Genomic DNA, 16,157 nt, shown 5'->3' on the forward strand with positions numbered 1-16,157 from the left:
TTTTCACATCACTTATGACAACCGATAAAGCATGACCTTGCTTCTCCTACTCCTCCTTTGGTGATTCACCTATGTTTTTCTCCTGTTTCTCAACCAGTAAGAAGGGAGACCCTAGTGGTATAATTTGAATCTGCTGGCTTTAACCTTCTTAAAGTTATTTCCTAGCTATGTAGTTTACATGCTCATTTAAGTCATAGGTCTGCTGATGTATCAAAGGCAAGAAAGAACAAAAAGTGTTTTATCTGAACTTTAACATTGAAACGTGGCTTAAGATTGATCTAAGTGAGGTAATGTTGGAGTTGTGTACTTAAGAGTTTTTCGAAATGCTGTCCCAGTTAAAAACGACTCACTTATACATCACAAATAACCTGGCCTGTTGGGTCAAGGGATTCCTTTCTAAAGGGTTATAATTAACCCTGGACAAAGTACTACGCTACGCTTGCGTAGTTTACGAAGTTTGCGCTACTTCGCACTACGCAAATTGCACGTAGCACAGTGCAAACACACGTAGCTTAGCGTAGTGGTCATTTTTTGCTTGCTCCCGGTCCTCAATGTCAAGTTGGCGACCACGAGCAAGCAAAATGACATCCCGGCGAGACTTTTTTCTCGTTCGTGATCAGCAACATCAAGTTGCCGATCGCGAGCGTGGAAAATAAACCTCGCGTGAGATTCTCAACGCGGGGAGGTCAGGTTTCTCATTGCAAGTGGTTGCGTATGCTCGTGACCGCTCGCGATGAGAAACTACCAGTCCGCGTTGAGAAAGCTGCCGCTCGAGTAAAAATCTACTAGAGCCGTAGAAAACTACGGCTTTTGCACTGTGCAAGACGCAGTTTGCACTGATTGCACAGTGCGGACAAGCATCCGGCACTGTACAATCAGTGCGAACAGCATTTTGCACAGTGCACTACGCAGTTTGCGTAGGTCGCGTAATGCGAAGTGCACTTTGCGTAGCTACGCGTAGCGCTACTACGAGAACTACGCCCAGGTTTAGTTATAAGGCTTGATCGATTTTGAACATAGAGGAAAGTGCACTAGAAGTCAAAGACAAATTAAAGAAAGGAAGTAAAATAGATTTGCAGTCGGTGAAAGCACAGTAACAGGAAACACGGTTGCTTTCACAGGACAGAGAGCAGGAAAATAATTGTTACTCAAAGTGTAAATTTAAGATAACAATTGAATAAGATGTTGATATCAGCCACATATTCAATTACATAGATAATGGGGTGGGGGTGTGGGGGAGTTAGTGACTGGCTAATTGTTGAAAACGCTCTCAAGGGTAGTAAGAGCAGATGTGATCTGGGAATGATATTGCGAAATCTTAGCTGAAGCTGTTCTTGACTTAGGAAAGCCACATTGAGTCAACAGTTCTCTATGGAGTCCTGGAGCTCTGGATCTGTCACTAGTTTCCAGTATGGTGAGCAGGCCAAGCTCCTTCGGAAGTTGGAGTGCATCAGATGAGCTGCAAGCAAGGGAAGCAGCAGGTCAGATGAGCTGCAAGCAAGGCAAGCAGCAAGCCAGATGAGATGCAAGCAAGGCAAGCAGCAAGCCAGATGAGATGCAAGCAAGTCAACTGCACTGGCAACAGTATGAGGTGCCCACTGGAAGTGATCTGCCAAATCGAAAGCTTAGAAATGAATGTCTCAAAAGACACTTTCCAAACTGCTATAGAAACATTTTTTAAAAACTGTATAGACCTTTTAGAAGAAAAGGGTATAAAAATAAATTAAAATATTATTAGACTAGCTGGCATGAATAGATGGATCAGTGGTCAAATGTGCAGGAAAATATAACTTGCACATCTAAAATGTTCTCTCGAGTATGCGAGTAAAAAAAAGTTGCTTGGCTGAGAACGACTAAAAATAAGCTGCCAAACTCATTATAGATCTTAAGCAGACACCTAAATTACACAAGTGTGTGTGGAATTGCATTGGCCGCTTGTTTTAGAATTTTCCTTTGGTTACAGGGATAACCCTTACATTTCTTTTTGATACTTTAATACCTTCATACCTTCATAAAACAGTGCCATCTGTGCTGACAACAGCTGTGTGTGCGACTGACACGTGACAACGTGGAGCTGTGCCCCACAACATTTAGTAGTTAGTGGGTTTCACTGGTACAAGGCAAACTGTAATGGAACACAATTATTTTCTTTTTTCATTCTGCATTTCAAACATAGCACAGACACAAAGACATTTACATAGTATTCTAGGGGTGAGTGTGTCATGAAACTTCACCAAAACATATCTAGTCAGTCTTTTGTGAGATGAATTATAGGTTCAAAATTAAGGAGTTTGTGGGGAAGAATGGCCAATAACACATTTAATTTCCACTTCTTTGCTGGTATGGCTTAGTGGTTAAAGCATTTCTCTATAGTTATGCCTGGAACCATTCATCAAGCGAAAGGTCAGTCAGGCCTGTGTCTATATTCCTTGAAATAATTGGGACTGAAAATTGGTCTGCACTGAGGCGCACCTGGTTTAGCCCACTGGACAAACTATGCACACCTCTTAATAGTAGTCTTTGGGCTCCATGAGGGTCAAAATGGCAGAGCTGAGCCCATCAGTGATGTGGCCAACAGCAGGCTAAGTTTCAATGAAAAAAAAAATAAAGCACTTCACAATGCTAAACCGAAAAATGGTCGTATGTCTTTTCACTGTACTTTTCCAGAAGTCTCCGATCCCTTGCCTTTTGATGGGACACTGGACAAAACCAGCAACAACGCCTGCTGCCTCTGTAGGCACAAAATAGGATGCCAAGGACAGATACAAGAAGAGGTTTGAATCTTTGAAGGAGAGCAAAAATAAATAATGTTTCCATAAGCGAAACTGATACCCGAATAATAACGGCAACCATTATTAAGCCAAGAAGTTTCCGCTCAAAATAAACAAAACAAAAGGTCTAAAAAATGCTTAGAATCGGAGACACTTCCTCCTCCAAAAAAAAGGATGCCAGTGGATGGTAAGTTCAGCTTAACCTACGACCTTTTGATGAGCACCTGGCTGCATTGCATCAGGTAGGTCGGACATACATTAGGTTATTAGTTCCAAACACTTCAAACAAAACACTAATTACCGAGCGCTGAGAAATACCATCCAGGGGCTGTGCTCAATTAGGGAATGAATATTTGGAGTCAGGATGCACTTTGCGTATGTATCGGTCAGAGGGTAATTATATCAATGGATAATAAAGTAAAACAGACACTGCCGGGCTAATTAGTTGTAATGAAACGCGGGGTAGGATCTGTGCACAAGAGAAGGCTTGTTTAAGACGAAACGTGCTTTTTAAACCTATGCATAATGAGTGCTGCCGAAGTCACACAACTGCTTCCGGCTCCCGACTCCCAAAGCCCCTTCAAGAGAGCGCAGTATGAAGCGGAACTGCGTAACACGCCTTTCACCTGTGGGGATACAGTCTCGCGCCTGACCTCTGCCACCAGCGCGCGCTGCAATGAGGTATGCCGGTGTGCTACACTTAGCCTGCCTCCCTATGTATCTTTTGTGACTATTTGGGCTTTAGCATCCTCACCATTCAGAAATAAGTCAATCACGTTGGCACATCCCGGAAAAATATTTAGGTTGTGCCACAAGTAAAAGGTTGAGGACTTATGGCCTCATTACCATCTTCAAAATAGAAGCGAAAATGTTTCTAATTAACAAATTAACATCCTAAAACTTTAACTCTCCGATGACTATTTGCCATCGATTATATCCAAACACCAATGTCTACCTCTTTTGTATTGTATGCGATTTCCGAATGTATGTATAATGTGTGATAACAGTGTACTGTAAAGCGCTTTGATACCCCCGTGGGTCATGTTCGCACTATATAAAACTTTATAAGTCAAATAAAATAAATATGGCGTAGTTAGCGCGCCTCTCGCTTGTAGGGAAATGGCTTCATTTCTCCTTCTTTAAAGCGAGGGGATAAGACAATTCTGGGAGTCAGAAGGGGGTCACTTGAAATAGCTAGAAGTGTGAAAAACTGTGCATACTGTGGTTGGGGGCGGGACGGTTAGGAGTGCCATCGCCTGTCTAGTGCTCACATAAACCTCACACCACTACCAAAAAAGAAATTAACACACTGGGAACTGCTAAGGCAAAAGCAAACTACTCAGTGTGTTTTAAATAAATCATACTGTTTGCATCTGAGAGTGGTGACCCTTTGCTTGGATCCTGTTCCCGCGCTGGATTCAGGTGTCTCAAAGCCACTAAATCAATGTTGTCAACAGCGAAGATGTTGTAGACTTTCATGATGGTGATAGTAGTCTCAGCTGAGACCAATGAAAGAGCGAGCCCTAATTCTGAACTACTCTCCTTACCTGAGTGGGCCATGTGGTGCAAAAGCAGGTATTGGGAGGGAAGTAAGTTCTCTGAAACGTCTTCAGTTGAACCGACATTAGAATTAGGACAATCATCTCCAAACCACTGAAATGATACTGCCTTCCTGAACTGGAAGCATGCCCAATGAACTTAGGTTTGGTATAAATGTAGTCACAGTGGTGAAAGACCCAGCCAGAAATGAGGTCTTTGGGCCTGTGTATAGGTCTAGCCATTGAAATTGGCGGAGTGCTGCTCGCCCGGTTTCCCAGAAATCCTGACGTGAAAAATGAAGATTGCTGCTCCATGCATGATTTACTGTGTTCCTAAGGTGCTCCCAACACATCCACAGATCAGAATAGTCCTAGAGAAGTGTGACCTCAATGGAGCAGTCATATCAGGAGCCTAGGGTCAGTCCTAGCACCCTGGTAGCCTAAGCATTGAGACCACGCAGGTAAAGTGTGCCATGGCCTGTCTCTGAACCTCAATAAGGGCCTTTCTCTCTAACCCAGATGCCTCTGTCCTCCCACAAGCCTTGAATATTTAAGGAAACAATAGCATTTGCAATACCAATTCCCTAGCTCTAACTTTGTCCAATTATTTTGCCAACTTCGGGCTTAACAGGTAAACATAATGATTAGGGAAGGAAGCACAATGGGCCCTACTACCACTGCAACACAACCTCAACATCATATCTTGCCCGCCAACACAACCTCAACATCATATCTTACGCGGATGACACTCAACTAATCCTTTCTCTCACCAATGACCCCAGCACCGCCAAAACTAACCTACACGAAGGAATGAAAGAAGTTGCCGAATGGATGAAACAAAGCCGTCTGAAACTGAACTCAGACAAAACTGAAGTCCTCATCTTAGGTACATCCCCCTCTGCATGGGACGACTCCTGGTGGCCGGAAGCCCTCGGAAAAGCACCCATCCCGACAGACCACGCACGGAACCTAGGCGTCATCCTGGATTCTTCACTCTCAATGAACAGACAAGTCAGCGCCGTATCCTCTTCCTGCTTCAACATTCTTCGCATGCTCAGAAAAACATTTCGCTGGATCCCCACCGAAACAAGGAAAATAGTCACCCATGCTCTGGTCACGAGCCGACTGGACTACGGAAACACCCTCTACGCAGGCACTACCGCTAAACTCCAGAAGAAACTCCAACGAATCCAAAACGCCTCAGCCAGGATCATATTAGACATCCCACGCAACGAACACATCTCTGGTCACCTTAAAGACCTCCACTGGCTACCCGTCAATAAGAGGATCACTTTCCGACTGCTAACCCACGCACACAAATCACTCTACGACATCGGACCAGAATGCCTCAACTCACGACTGTCCTTCTACACCCCCTCCCGCCAACTACGTTCTTCCAGCCAAGCCCTCACCACTGTACCTCGCATCAACAAGACCACCATGGGAGGCAGATCCTTCTCATACCTGGCTGCTAAAACATGGAACTCACTACCCGCTTACCTTCGCCTTACCCAGAACCACCTAGCATTCAGAAAGCAACTTAAAACGTGGATATTTGACAAGTAATCCTCCCCTCCTTTCTAAGCGCCTTGAGACCCCCTGGGTATGTAGTGCGCTATATAAATTCTCTGACTTGACTTGACTGCAGCCTTCCCAAGAAGCATTTTAAGGACACAAGAACATATAGGTGATAAAGGAGCACCAGGACATATGATTAAAAGGACTATGGACAGAGTGACGTCTACTTCGACACCAGAGTAGGCTTACTAACTACTTACTAACCACACTCATTAAGATTAGGCAGAACGGAGCAAGACAGTACAACACAATCCCAGAGCCACCAGCAATATTACACAGTGTTGGGATGGAAAAGTCCTCTGCATGGTAAAGATATATACGTCTGCTCTGAGTACCTAACTGTATAGTTGTCAATATCCCGAATGCTGATAATTTCTGTCGTAGGCGAACATGGATCATGTGTGTGCATCCTGACATAGGCCTGTCTCATGGATTGCGGTCTTGCTGAACCGGGAGGGGCACCCAAAGCGCTTCCCTCATAGTGGTGGAAGGCTACTGTCTTCACCAGGAGTTAAACAGCATAAGTGCGGTGGTGGCAGCATACCGTGTGATGATCAGTAGTAGATACCAGGGCCTTTGTACACTGGATCATTGGAGTGACTCACCTTTTTAAAAATTACGCTGCTGTGTTTAACTGACCCTTGGCCTACATCAGGTGTATAGTGAAAACATGTTCCGAGTGCACAGGAACACGCAAGACATACACTACACAGAGGGTGCAATGTCGAACAGTGTGCACATGGTAAATGTGTGTGCGTTGGTAGAGGGTGTTTAAATGGACACACACTGCTGCAGTACAGAGAGTTTAGTTTTGAACAGTGTGCGCAGACTGAGTGGATGCACTGAATTTGGAAATACTAGTAGTAGAAGGGTACATGGGCACAATACCAGACAGTGGAGTGGGCTGTGAATGTATGTGGATAACAGACATGCCTGCTCTGGAACATTACAAGGAAGACCTTGGGTTCGAATTTGGGAAGCCCAGGCCTGCTTGGTGAAAACTTGAGTAGAAGAATCTCCCCAAGAATATTTTTTATACTACTGCATTCCTGCAAGCTGGGTGGGACTAGCACTCTGCGAGGGGAAGCCAGGCTGTCCCTATGCATTTCAAAGGGCTCTTTGATTCAGTGATAGATCACAGGGAAAGGGCCTGGACACATCTCAGGAAGAGGTAGATGGGGCTGATAAGGGAATTATAAAGGGTAGGCCTGATGGACCAGGATTGACCTTTGATGCACAGATTATGGTGGCTGGCATCAAGGTGTGAACTCTGGTCACTCCTATGCATCTTCTTGTGGGTTAATCAGCTTTGGAGTCCTGCTTGCTCTGACAAACATCTTTCAGAAGGAAGGATGAAGGGGAGAGATGTCCATATCAAAGAAGCACAAGTCCAACATAAAACTTCAAACGGCCAGACCCTAAATCACATTTTGTGACTGGAAAAGAACTATAAATAGGGGAGTCTGAGACCCCATACTTTGTCATATGCTGAGCAGCCAGCTGGGCTGTATGAGGAAGGGAAGCTCTACAAGACTTCTGCCTGTAAACAGGATGAGAGGCCTAGCCTACTAGTCTCCCAGCTGCGTGAGGGGACATCACCCAAGGAAACCAAGATCACCTGCCCTGGAGTCTGGAGCACCAGTACCTGCCTGCTCGCCAAGCCCGGTGTGCCCATGAGGGAGAGGAGCTTTTTGGGCGGGGCGAGATCCAGAGGGGAGCCCAGAAGTGTCAGGCTCCTGAACGAGGTGTGAGGATCTTTGCAGCACCAATCTGGGTGGTGCCCGTGTGCTGTGTTCTGAAGTTTGGCGACCACATATGCCAGGAGGGCCCGCGGTGCAGCAAGGACAGGGCCGCACTGATCGGGCTGGTGCCTGTGCGACGTGCTGTGAAGTTTGGTGACCCCGTATGCCAGGAGGGGCCACCGTGTGCCATGAAACGACGCTGTATCGATCAGGCCGTCGCCTGTGTGCTGGAAATTGCTGCAACCTCATATGCCAGGAGGGGCCGCAAAGGAGGCGGCCTAAGGCCAGCGTGCCCGGACAGTGAAGCTTGTTGGAGTGACCCCACATGCCAGGAGGGGCCATTCAAAGCGCTGAGGTTTGCAGGTCTGGGTTGTTGCCCTGACCCAAATCGAATAAGTCGTAATCTGGCAGGCAGCGCAAGCTTTGGCGGAGTGGTAGCACAGTGGTTTGCACCGTCGCATCACCACTCTGCCATAATCTTGTAATTTAGCCCTCAGTGACTACACCATATCAGAGTCCAAGAAGGGGAAACCTCATGAACAGGGCTGAGTAGTGTACATTCCCTGGATGTTGCAACATATGAGTGGGGAGTAACAACACACCTGTTACCTGGGAACTTGGTAGCCCGGGGTGGGGGGTAAGGGGTGGGGGGGGGGGGGGGGGGTAAGGGGCACCCTGACAACTACTAAGGTGCTTACCTCAAGGGGGACTGTGTTATTGCTTATTAAATGGCATTTACCTTTGCATGTGTAGAATTAGAATTAAAATACCTCTTTTATATAAAATACGCATTTGAGTGGACGTTGATTTATTGTTTGCGCTGCAAACACATTGAGCTATGAGTCGAATTCACTGATCTGTTTCTACACTTCACTCCGAGGGAGCCTGGACTGCTCGTGCCACACTACTGAGAGTCAGATGCAGGAGCGGGATCCATAGTAGGGTGGGCCCTGGGGTATCAGGAGTACAAGGCCTCAATCACCTCGGTTGGGCGTAGTACGGCGTTCTTCTGACAAACAGTCAGAAAGACAGTGTTTGCAGTGCTACATGAAAACGGTATATTTCAGGGTCAGCTGCACTTTCTTTAGTAAATTCAAAAACAACATTTTGTATCTCACTCATTGTGAGATACACATTTGCATATGGTTGGTGTGCAGTGGGCAAAGATGTCAATGATGAATACACATTTTGATGTTACTTTTTGCGACCACTGCTTTAAAACGTGCCTATCTGTAAAATAAAAAAGGTTATTAGCCGAAAATAGTCTTTTTAAAAGTTTGGGTGCGCTGCACATAAATCATGTAATATAACTACACAGAAAGCTTAATTTTTCCTTAAGAACCGCAAACCCTCGCAGCCTACAGATGGTGAGTTTTTGTACAGTGGTATGAGATATTGTTATGTTATCATTTGATCTGTGGTGTGTTTGACAGGCTGGCAACTTTCCAAATGGTTCCACACTTACCACCACAGACCACAAAACAATTTAAGCTCTGGTGATCTGTTACATATCTGTATTGAATATTCTGGTTGCATTCTCGTTTGGGTGGCTGCCTTATTCACAGAGCTGTGGTCGTGTGCCTTTAGTGTTTAAGGGTGGGCGGAGGGTTTTGGAATTGTTTAATCGTTTAGATCAAGAGGCATGCCCAATGTCTACTGAATGGAGAGCCAGGGATGGGTGTATGGGTGTGGGCCGGGGTATGTATTTTTGTGGGCTGGTGTAGGTATTTGTGTGCACATGCTGTTTATTACAACAAAGGCTGACGGCATGGCTTATCCAAGTCATGAAGGATGTATGTTATTAGTTCTGTCTAATATTGTCTACTATATGTTTGTGTCTGGCGTTTATGATGGCAAATGCTATTATTCACACAGTGATAGTCAAATGTGTGGAATATCTGTGCTCTGTTGAAAGTACGTAAGGTCACAAGTGTAAGGTGTTCTGTGGAAAGGATATGTGTTTGTTGCCGCCTGTGATATAGCATGTATCAATGTTTGGGGGCATGTATTTGGATTTCTCACATTCTTACAGGTATTTACATAGCATAAATTAGCCATAGGTGCAGCAGAGAACGAAGTCTGTTTTTAGACAAAAACATAAAATCACAGAAGGCTGGTAAATTACATGGTAACATGGAAAGAAGCAGTACAACACCAATCACAAAGAGTCTAGTGGGAGCATCTGATCAGAGCAAATGCATACAGCTCCCTGAAACACAGTTATAGCACAAAAAGGTACACATTGTCAAAAGAGTATGTCTCCCTACTGTGGACAGGTATTCTTCTTGAGAACGGTAACCTTCAACCAGCCTTAAGTGCCATGTTTCACCATCAGGTCCTTCCTCAGAACAGGACCAGAGGTACCTGGTGTGTGCTACAACTCCCTTAGCTAGGGAAGAGCTCAAGGTGTTTTATGGTAATGAGGACCCCAGGAGAGATGATGGTAAGGGTAAAGAGTGCAGAGTTCAGTGTGTGTGATAAAGAGATTAAAACTTCCTCTTGGTGGGCTGAACTGCAATTTCATTCAGGTGCCCCCAAGGAATATAGTAAAAAATAAATAAGAGGGGAGTGAAACTTCCACCCAATGAGATTGGGGTCAACGTGTTTCTGCCTGCCTTGTGACCTTATAAAGAAGATCAAGCATTCTTCAGGACCATCATTATGTATTGTCACTCTGAAAAATATATCCACAGAAACTTAAGGAATTATCATGGTCACCCACAGTGGTTGGGTGTTAGACTGATGGAGCAAGGTTTCACATATACAGAAACTTGCTTGGACTCAGCCCTCTCGAAATAACCTATAACATATTAACCAATATATTTAGTTAACTAATTATTTGCATTTTCATGACATTTCTAGTATCTAGGGGAAGCTTGCCTATGTGCTTTTACTAACAGTAACTCAAATGCATTAAAATGGGCACCGAAAAACACGGGAACTGAATTACACATGCGTCTGCCACGCTCACGTGGTATGACGTACCTCTGCTTTGGTTGGAATTTCTTGCTTCTGCGCACTAGTGCCAGAAATGGCCGCTTAAAATCTCACATGATAACGCTTATGCTGCAGCTTGTACTAAGCTTGTTCGTTCTGCTTAACTATTAATGCGAAAGTTTAAAATAAAGTAAAGGGGTTAGAGTAGAAATAAGTGGTATACATTGCATTCACTTATTTTTGAATTCTAAAATGTTTCTCTTTTACTTTGCTGATAGCTTGTACTTTGGGCCTGAATGCTGTCACATCCTCCATCTTGGGCGATGCTGCGCAGGCGCACTCAAACTCCGAATTTGCTGAAGCATTGGCATTGAACCTCAGCCAGCACTCATCTTACCCACAATGTTCCTGGGAACCTGCTCATCTGACCTCTAGAGAGGAAGCTACCAAATACAATGTATTCAAAATGTGTATTAATCTTGCTGGGTGGAATAAAAGTGCATGGGCAAATAAATTATGGGCGGTAACCGGAATCAATTGAAACCAATATTGAAATGATCTAATTTTAGTATGGTGTGATGACCTCTCCTCGTCTTTCCAACCAATCACTGAAGGGGTACACATAGATTTGCAACATTTAGAGGTGGTACATTGCACTCGAAATGGTATAACTAAGGTAGGTTAAGATAGAGAAATTGTCCGACATGTCCGAATAGCTGACCTGTCACTGACCCAACGCACTCAATAGGCGATCGAGAACAGAGGTGCTGGCGGAGCACTCTGTCAGAAGAATCGATGACCCAATCAGGGTACTAATTGGTTATTCCTAGAGAGAGGGGTGTGACGCTGGCGTTACACTTAGCTGAGGTCACCTGTCCTGACCTGCACCTGTCCTGACCTGCACCTGTCTTGTCCCGTGGGCATCTGATTAGTCAGGAGCCTGGTCCATATTTGTCCCAGCCCGAGGCCAGGATTGGTCATTGCACCATTCTAGGTAAATATAATCCATGTGGTATGTCCTTGTGCTATTTCCCTTTCTTACCCTTCCCAGGTACAAATGTCTAAAAGTGTTGCTGTGATTTCTTACAAACTTTATGTCCTACTGGTTATATTCTTGCTTGTAAAATTTATGGTCACGAGATTGTGGCCCTTTTCACTTTGACTCAGAAAAATCTTTCATAGATAAAGGTTTTAAAACTTTCCCTGAGTCTGTGGTTCTTACAGAAAAGTAAATGTGTTTAAATATTGCCTGTTTATTCTAACTCCTTTTTCGATCCATAGGACTTACAGCAAAGGTGACAAGGATTGGTAAGTCATGGTGTACAGGTATACGTCCTAACGGACCTCTAGGCACTGATAGGGTGACTAACTTAGTAATTAGTTAGGCAGGACTGCTAGTTCAAAGTGTGAATGTTATATGGGCCCATGTGAATATGGTAAAATTGAGCTAGTCGGTCCCTGCACGCTCTATCAAGACCTCAGTGCAAGTATTATTTAGGAAAAAACAATAGTAGACTTTTTCTTACCTCTATGTACAGAAAAGTACTCAGGACAGACATTAGGGGTACCTTCATTGCCCTGACGAAGGCCCTAGACCCTCTTTCAAGGGAACTCGTTGTGGCCGAAAGATGTTCACAAACTACAAATAGAGAGATGCTCGAGACATAGGCTCGCATTAGCATCCTGCTTTGTTTTAAATCCTGCCCTGTGTACCAACAAAATAAAGGTATAAACTGGGCTAATACAGAGGCTGTTTTATATTTACTCTCTGGAACCCTCATAAGATCAGAAAACATTTATTGTGATCTCCCTCCCCAAGAGGCCGAGATCACAATGTTGGTGTTATCTTAATATAGAGGGGCGAACTGGCCAATGATGAAGCATGCCATGCCACAAATAAGTTGGTGAGGTCTTTCCATCCAAATCTTTTAGATTTTTGTTTTTTATAGGCACAGTCACTATATTTAAGTAAGGTTTAGGAATTAACAAGCTGCCATATTTTTTGTAGTCTTGAGTTTTATTAAGGAGGGTGTAAGGCAGTATAAAAACCTCTAGCTCTCTTGTTGTGTAAGATAAAGAGAGAAACTAGGCACGTGGGCTCCTTGTCTGCTATGTTTAGATGAGGACTACTTTGAATTTTGCATAGTAGAAAGAAAGGTAAAAAAAATATTTCCAAATGTATGGGCACGAGTTATATGAAAATACCTTATAACACACTGAATTTATTGGAGGGAGTGGGGGGTACCAGGACTTATTTCTCAGCCTCAGACCTTTACAGACAGCAGGAAAATAAAAAACAACACAATGGGGAAAGAAGGTGTAAGAGAAAGACAAAAAGACCGTCATAAAGGGAGAAAGCAGGAACCTGCAGGAGTACGCTAAAGGGGGAGGGAGTGTCTAGCACTGGCCTCATGTGAACTTAAGAGCAGAGCTTCGATATTTGCTATGCTGACATTTAATTGCAGTGGCGGCCAGTGTCAGAGAAGAGTGGCAGGGTGGGGATGGGGAAGAAAATGAAAAAAAGGGAAGAAATAAAGAAGAACTTTTCTGCAGCCAGCGGCATCGCCTGTCTTCTGCTCCTCCCGTAGCTACACTGCAGGTACAGGCTACCAGACCCCCATGGTGCCAATCGTGAAGCTGCTCTCATATATAAGAGCAACTTCAGGATTGGCCGGAGTGCTGATGATTTGCACTCCCACGCAGACTGGGAGCCTGTGCTTGCGGTCTCCAACCCGGCAATGCAGCTGGGTTGGAGACAGCTTCAGGTCGCATGACGGTTTGACTGGCCTGAGACAGCCGGCCAAACAGTCAGGTGCCCTGATAACAGTGCCCACCAGTCACCCTTAGTGCCTGACATCCCCTGACCCCGCTCCCAAGACTCCAGGAAACCAAAACGATATTGAACCGGGAATGATTATCGTTTTATTTTTTACGATGTGGTGGGAGGTGGGTCGATACTCCTCCACCATAGAAGAGGAGCTGCCGCTGTTTAATTACACCAACCGTGATCTTCTGAGCAGAGCTTTTAGCACCAAGCAGTCTTTAGTTTACAAATGAAGCACTGCTTGTGTTACTGGACCTAGTCAGGCCCCCCTGAACCATTGTTCTTCCTATATACAGTTGAATGCACCAGCACTCTTTATTTTTACACTGCAAGCTCTGTGAGGCCCAAGCGTGAGGTAGATGGCTCATTATAACCTACCACAAATTTAAGATGACCCTACTCTTCAGCCAGGGATAATCTAGTTGAACGATTACAAAAAAAACAACTGAATTATTATTGAGAGGAGATTCAGCCTTTTAACAGAGGCATTTGCTGCAATTTCAGGTTTTGTAACAGAAACGGGGCAAGCAAATTCCAAATGTGAACTATGTACGTAAACATAAACAGTTGGTTCCTTTTTAGGGAGGACGAGGCCTTACCAGCATGTAGATAGGCCAGATCAGGGTTTTCAATATCCAGGTGCAGCTCTTTCAGGTGGTTGCGGAACTCCACCGGGACGTTGGTTCCATAGTCACACTTGGGGCAGTTATACATCTTCACTCCTTCATGCTTGCCAGTGTGCAAGATGTGCTTTCGGATATTTTCTGCACAGTTCGACCTAACGGAAAAGGGTAACAAATAAAGCGACAATGAATTTGTTCTGTGGAAAAGTTACATTGTTACAACACGCCTTAGGCTAAAGGTATCTTTATGATCACTCTTACTTCCAGTCCATGGCTCTCTTGAAATCCCACCTAATGGCTACTTAGCTGTTTTGGGGAAGGAGTGAATACCTGTAAAAGATGTTAATATTGAAGTCTTCCACAGCTGGTCCAACCTATGCGCATGTGTGCGGTACATAGACACGCCTCTTTATAAATGGAGGTCTGCAGTGTTGCCAGTTCTCTCTTGATTAAGGCGCTTATCTTTGCAATAATTCTGATACCATAGAGGTATGTGCAGAGGTGTAGAGAACAGGAGTGAATCATGGACTGGGAGCAGCTAGTAAGGTAACTTAGTCCTACTCCAACTACCCTGCTCTCTCTGATTATTAATGAGTTGGTGAAAAAGGAAGCACACATCTGGGAGACAACAGCTATGCAAGTAAATTTAACAACAGATCTTGCCGAATTATGTCCAGCTTAGCTTAGGGATGCAAATTTAATTGCATTATGCCTACAGATTTTGTGGCACAGCCCACAAATCTTCCATGCAAATACATTGGGAACTGGCAGTACATCCGCTAGAGGACAACACCATCCATAGGGACAGTGTTACTGTAGTGCCAAACTGCAAAGCACAGTATAATGGCTTGGGGTCATACAACCATTTCAGAAAGTGAACGGAACTTCTGGTTTTCTTTATTGTTCAAATTTTTAATGCAATGTCTGCATATGCAACACGTTTTTAAAGAAATATTTATGCCTGGACATTGAAATTCGTGTTAAGGATTACAGTTTTGTAGTGCACCTCAGTTCCAAAAACACTATCACTTCCTGACATAAGTCTTGATTATTGCTTGACCTGCTTACACTGGGCAGTCAAGTGCAAAAAGACAGCAACTTTGTTCTCCAAATGGATTGCAACAGAATCTGAGTTACTAGGACAACAGTGGTAAGTGACAGCACCCACATCAAACACTTCTAAGTAACCACTGTCTGCTCCTTAACAATTAGCCTCTCACAGCCACCAACCAACCTAACCACCTGTGCTTTCGTATGGGCATAACACTGTTGATAACACAAGAATGTGGGTCTGTATCCAGTGGCAGAGCCACAGCCACGTTCTCCTGTTTAGTGACCATGCAGTCAAGATTCCTAACACCAGTGAGATCAGCCAGGTTTGGCTGAGGAATGGACAGGTCAGTTAAGTTAATTTAGCTGGAACATGGCACTCAAGCTAAATAATGCATTCACAAGGTTGTGGAATTGTTCATTTATGCCTCATGAGACATGAAGCCTCAATGGATGCAGAAAGCTTACCTCTAGTGGAGGTGTACCAGATCCACGACTCAGATCTAACAGGGCAGTCTAGATCTGTCAGTGTAAGCAAACACCAGGATGTTCATGAGTTTATGCAGGTACCCAGGAATCACGGGCGTTAGGTAAAGGCCTAGAGGAAACTCCATGATCAGACGATCATGAGACAGTTACAAAAGACTGGGAGCCTCCACACAGATGAGGTGAAGTTCTTGTTTTCTCTGACCATTACCCCTACAACATCATGATGTCGTTTGCGATTATATAGTGCAGTGAGGTTGGGCTCTGGCTACTGCTAAGTAACCAAGATTATAGTTGCTTCCAAAGTACCTTTATTGCGCCCCACAAAAATAATCACACACGCCATCCTACCAATCGCCACCAATGGAACACCCACCTACCCCCAAACTTTAACATTTTATTACATTACAAATCCTGAAATAGCCACACATACCCCTTTTTAATGCAGCAAACAAAGAAATGACACGAGAAAAACGAAAATATTGGAGACACAAATTAGCAAATAAAACTAACCAGCGAAACAAAACTTAACAACGTCAAGCTCAGCAGTGGAGAAAACCAAATAAATATGTTCATGGTTTGCACACTGAAATCACCTTTGCACCTAT

At 44.3% G+C, this 16,157-nt stretch overlaps 1 protein-coding gene across 2 annotated transcripts in view; it reads right to left on the reverse strand.

Moving 5' to 3' along the window:
• ZNF407 (zinc finger protein 407) overlaps positions 1-16,157 on the reverse strand; it is a 1,826,025-nt gene that overhangs the window by 454,507 nt on the left and 1,355,361 nt on the right. For both annotated transcript variants that reach the window (XM_078687829.1, XM_078687830.1), the window contains exon 9: positions 13,990-14,168. In XM_078687829.1, coding sequence (XP_078543955.1) covers positions 13,990-14,168 — 179 coding nt within the window. The remainder of the gene's footprint in view (positions 1-13,989; positions 14,169-16,157) is intronic.

This window comes from Lissotriton helveticus, chromosome 4_1, assembly GCF_964261635.1.
Source record: "Lissotriton helveticus chromosome 4_1, aLisHel1.1, whole genome shotgun sequence".
NCBI classification, from domain to species: domain Eukaryota; kingdom Metazoa; phylum Chordata; class Amphibia; order Caudata; family Salamandridae; genus Lissotriton; species Lissotriton helveticus.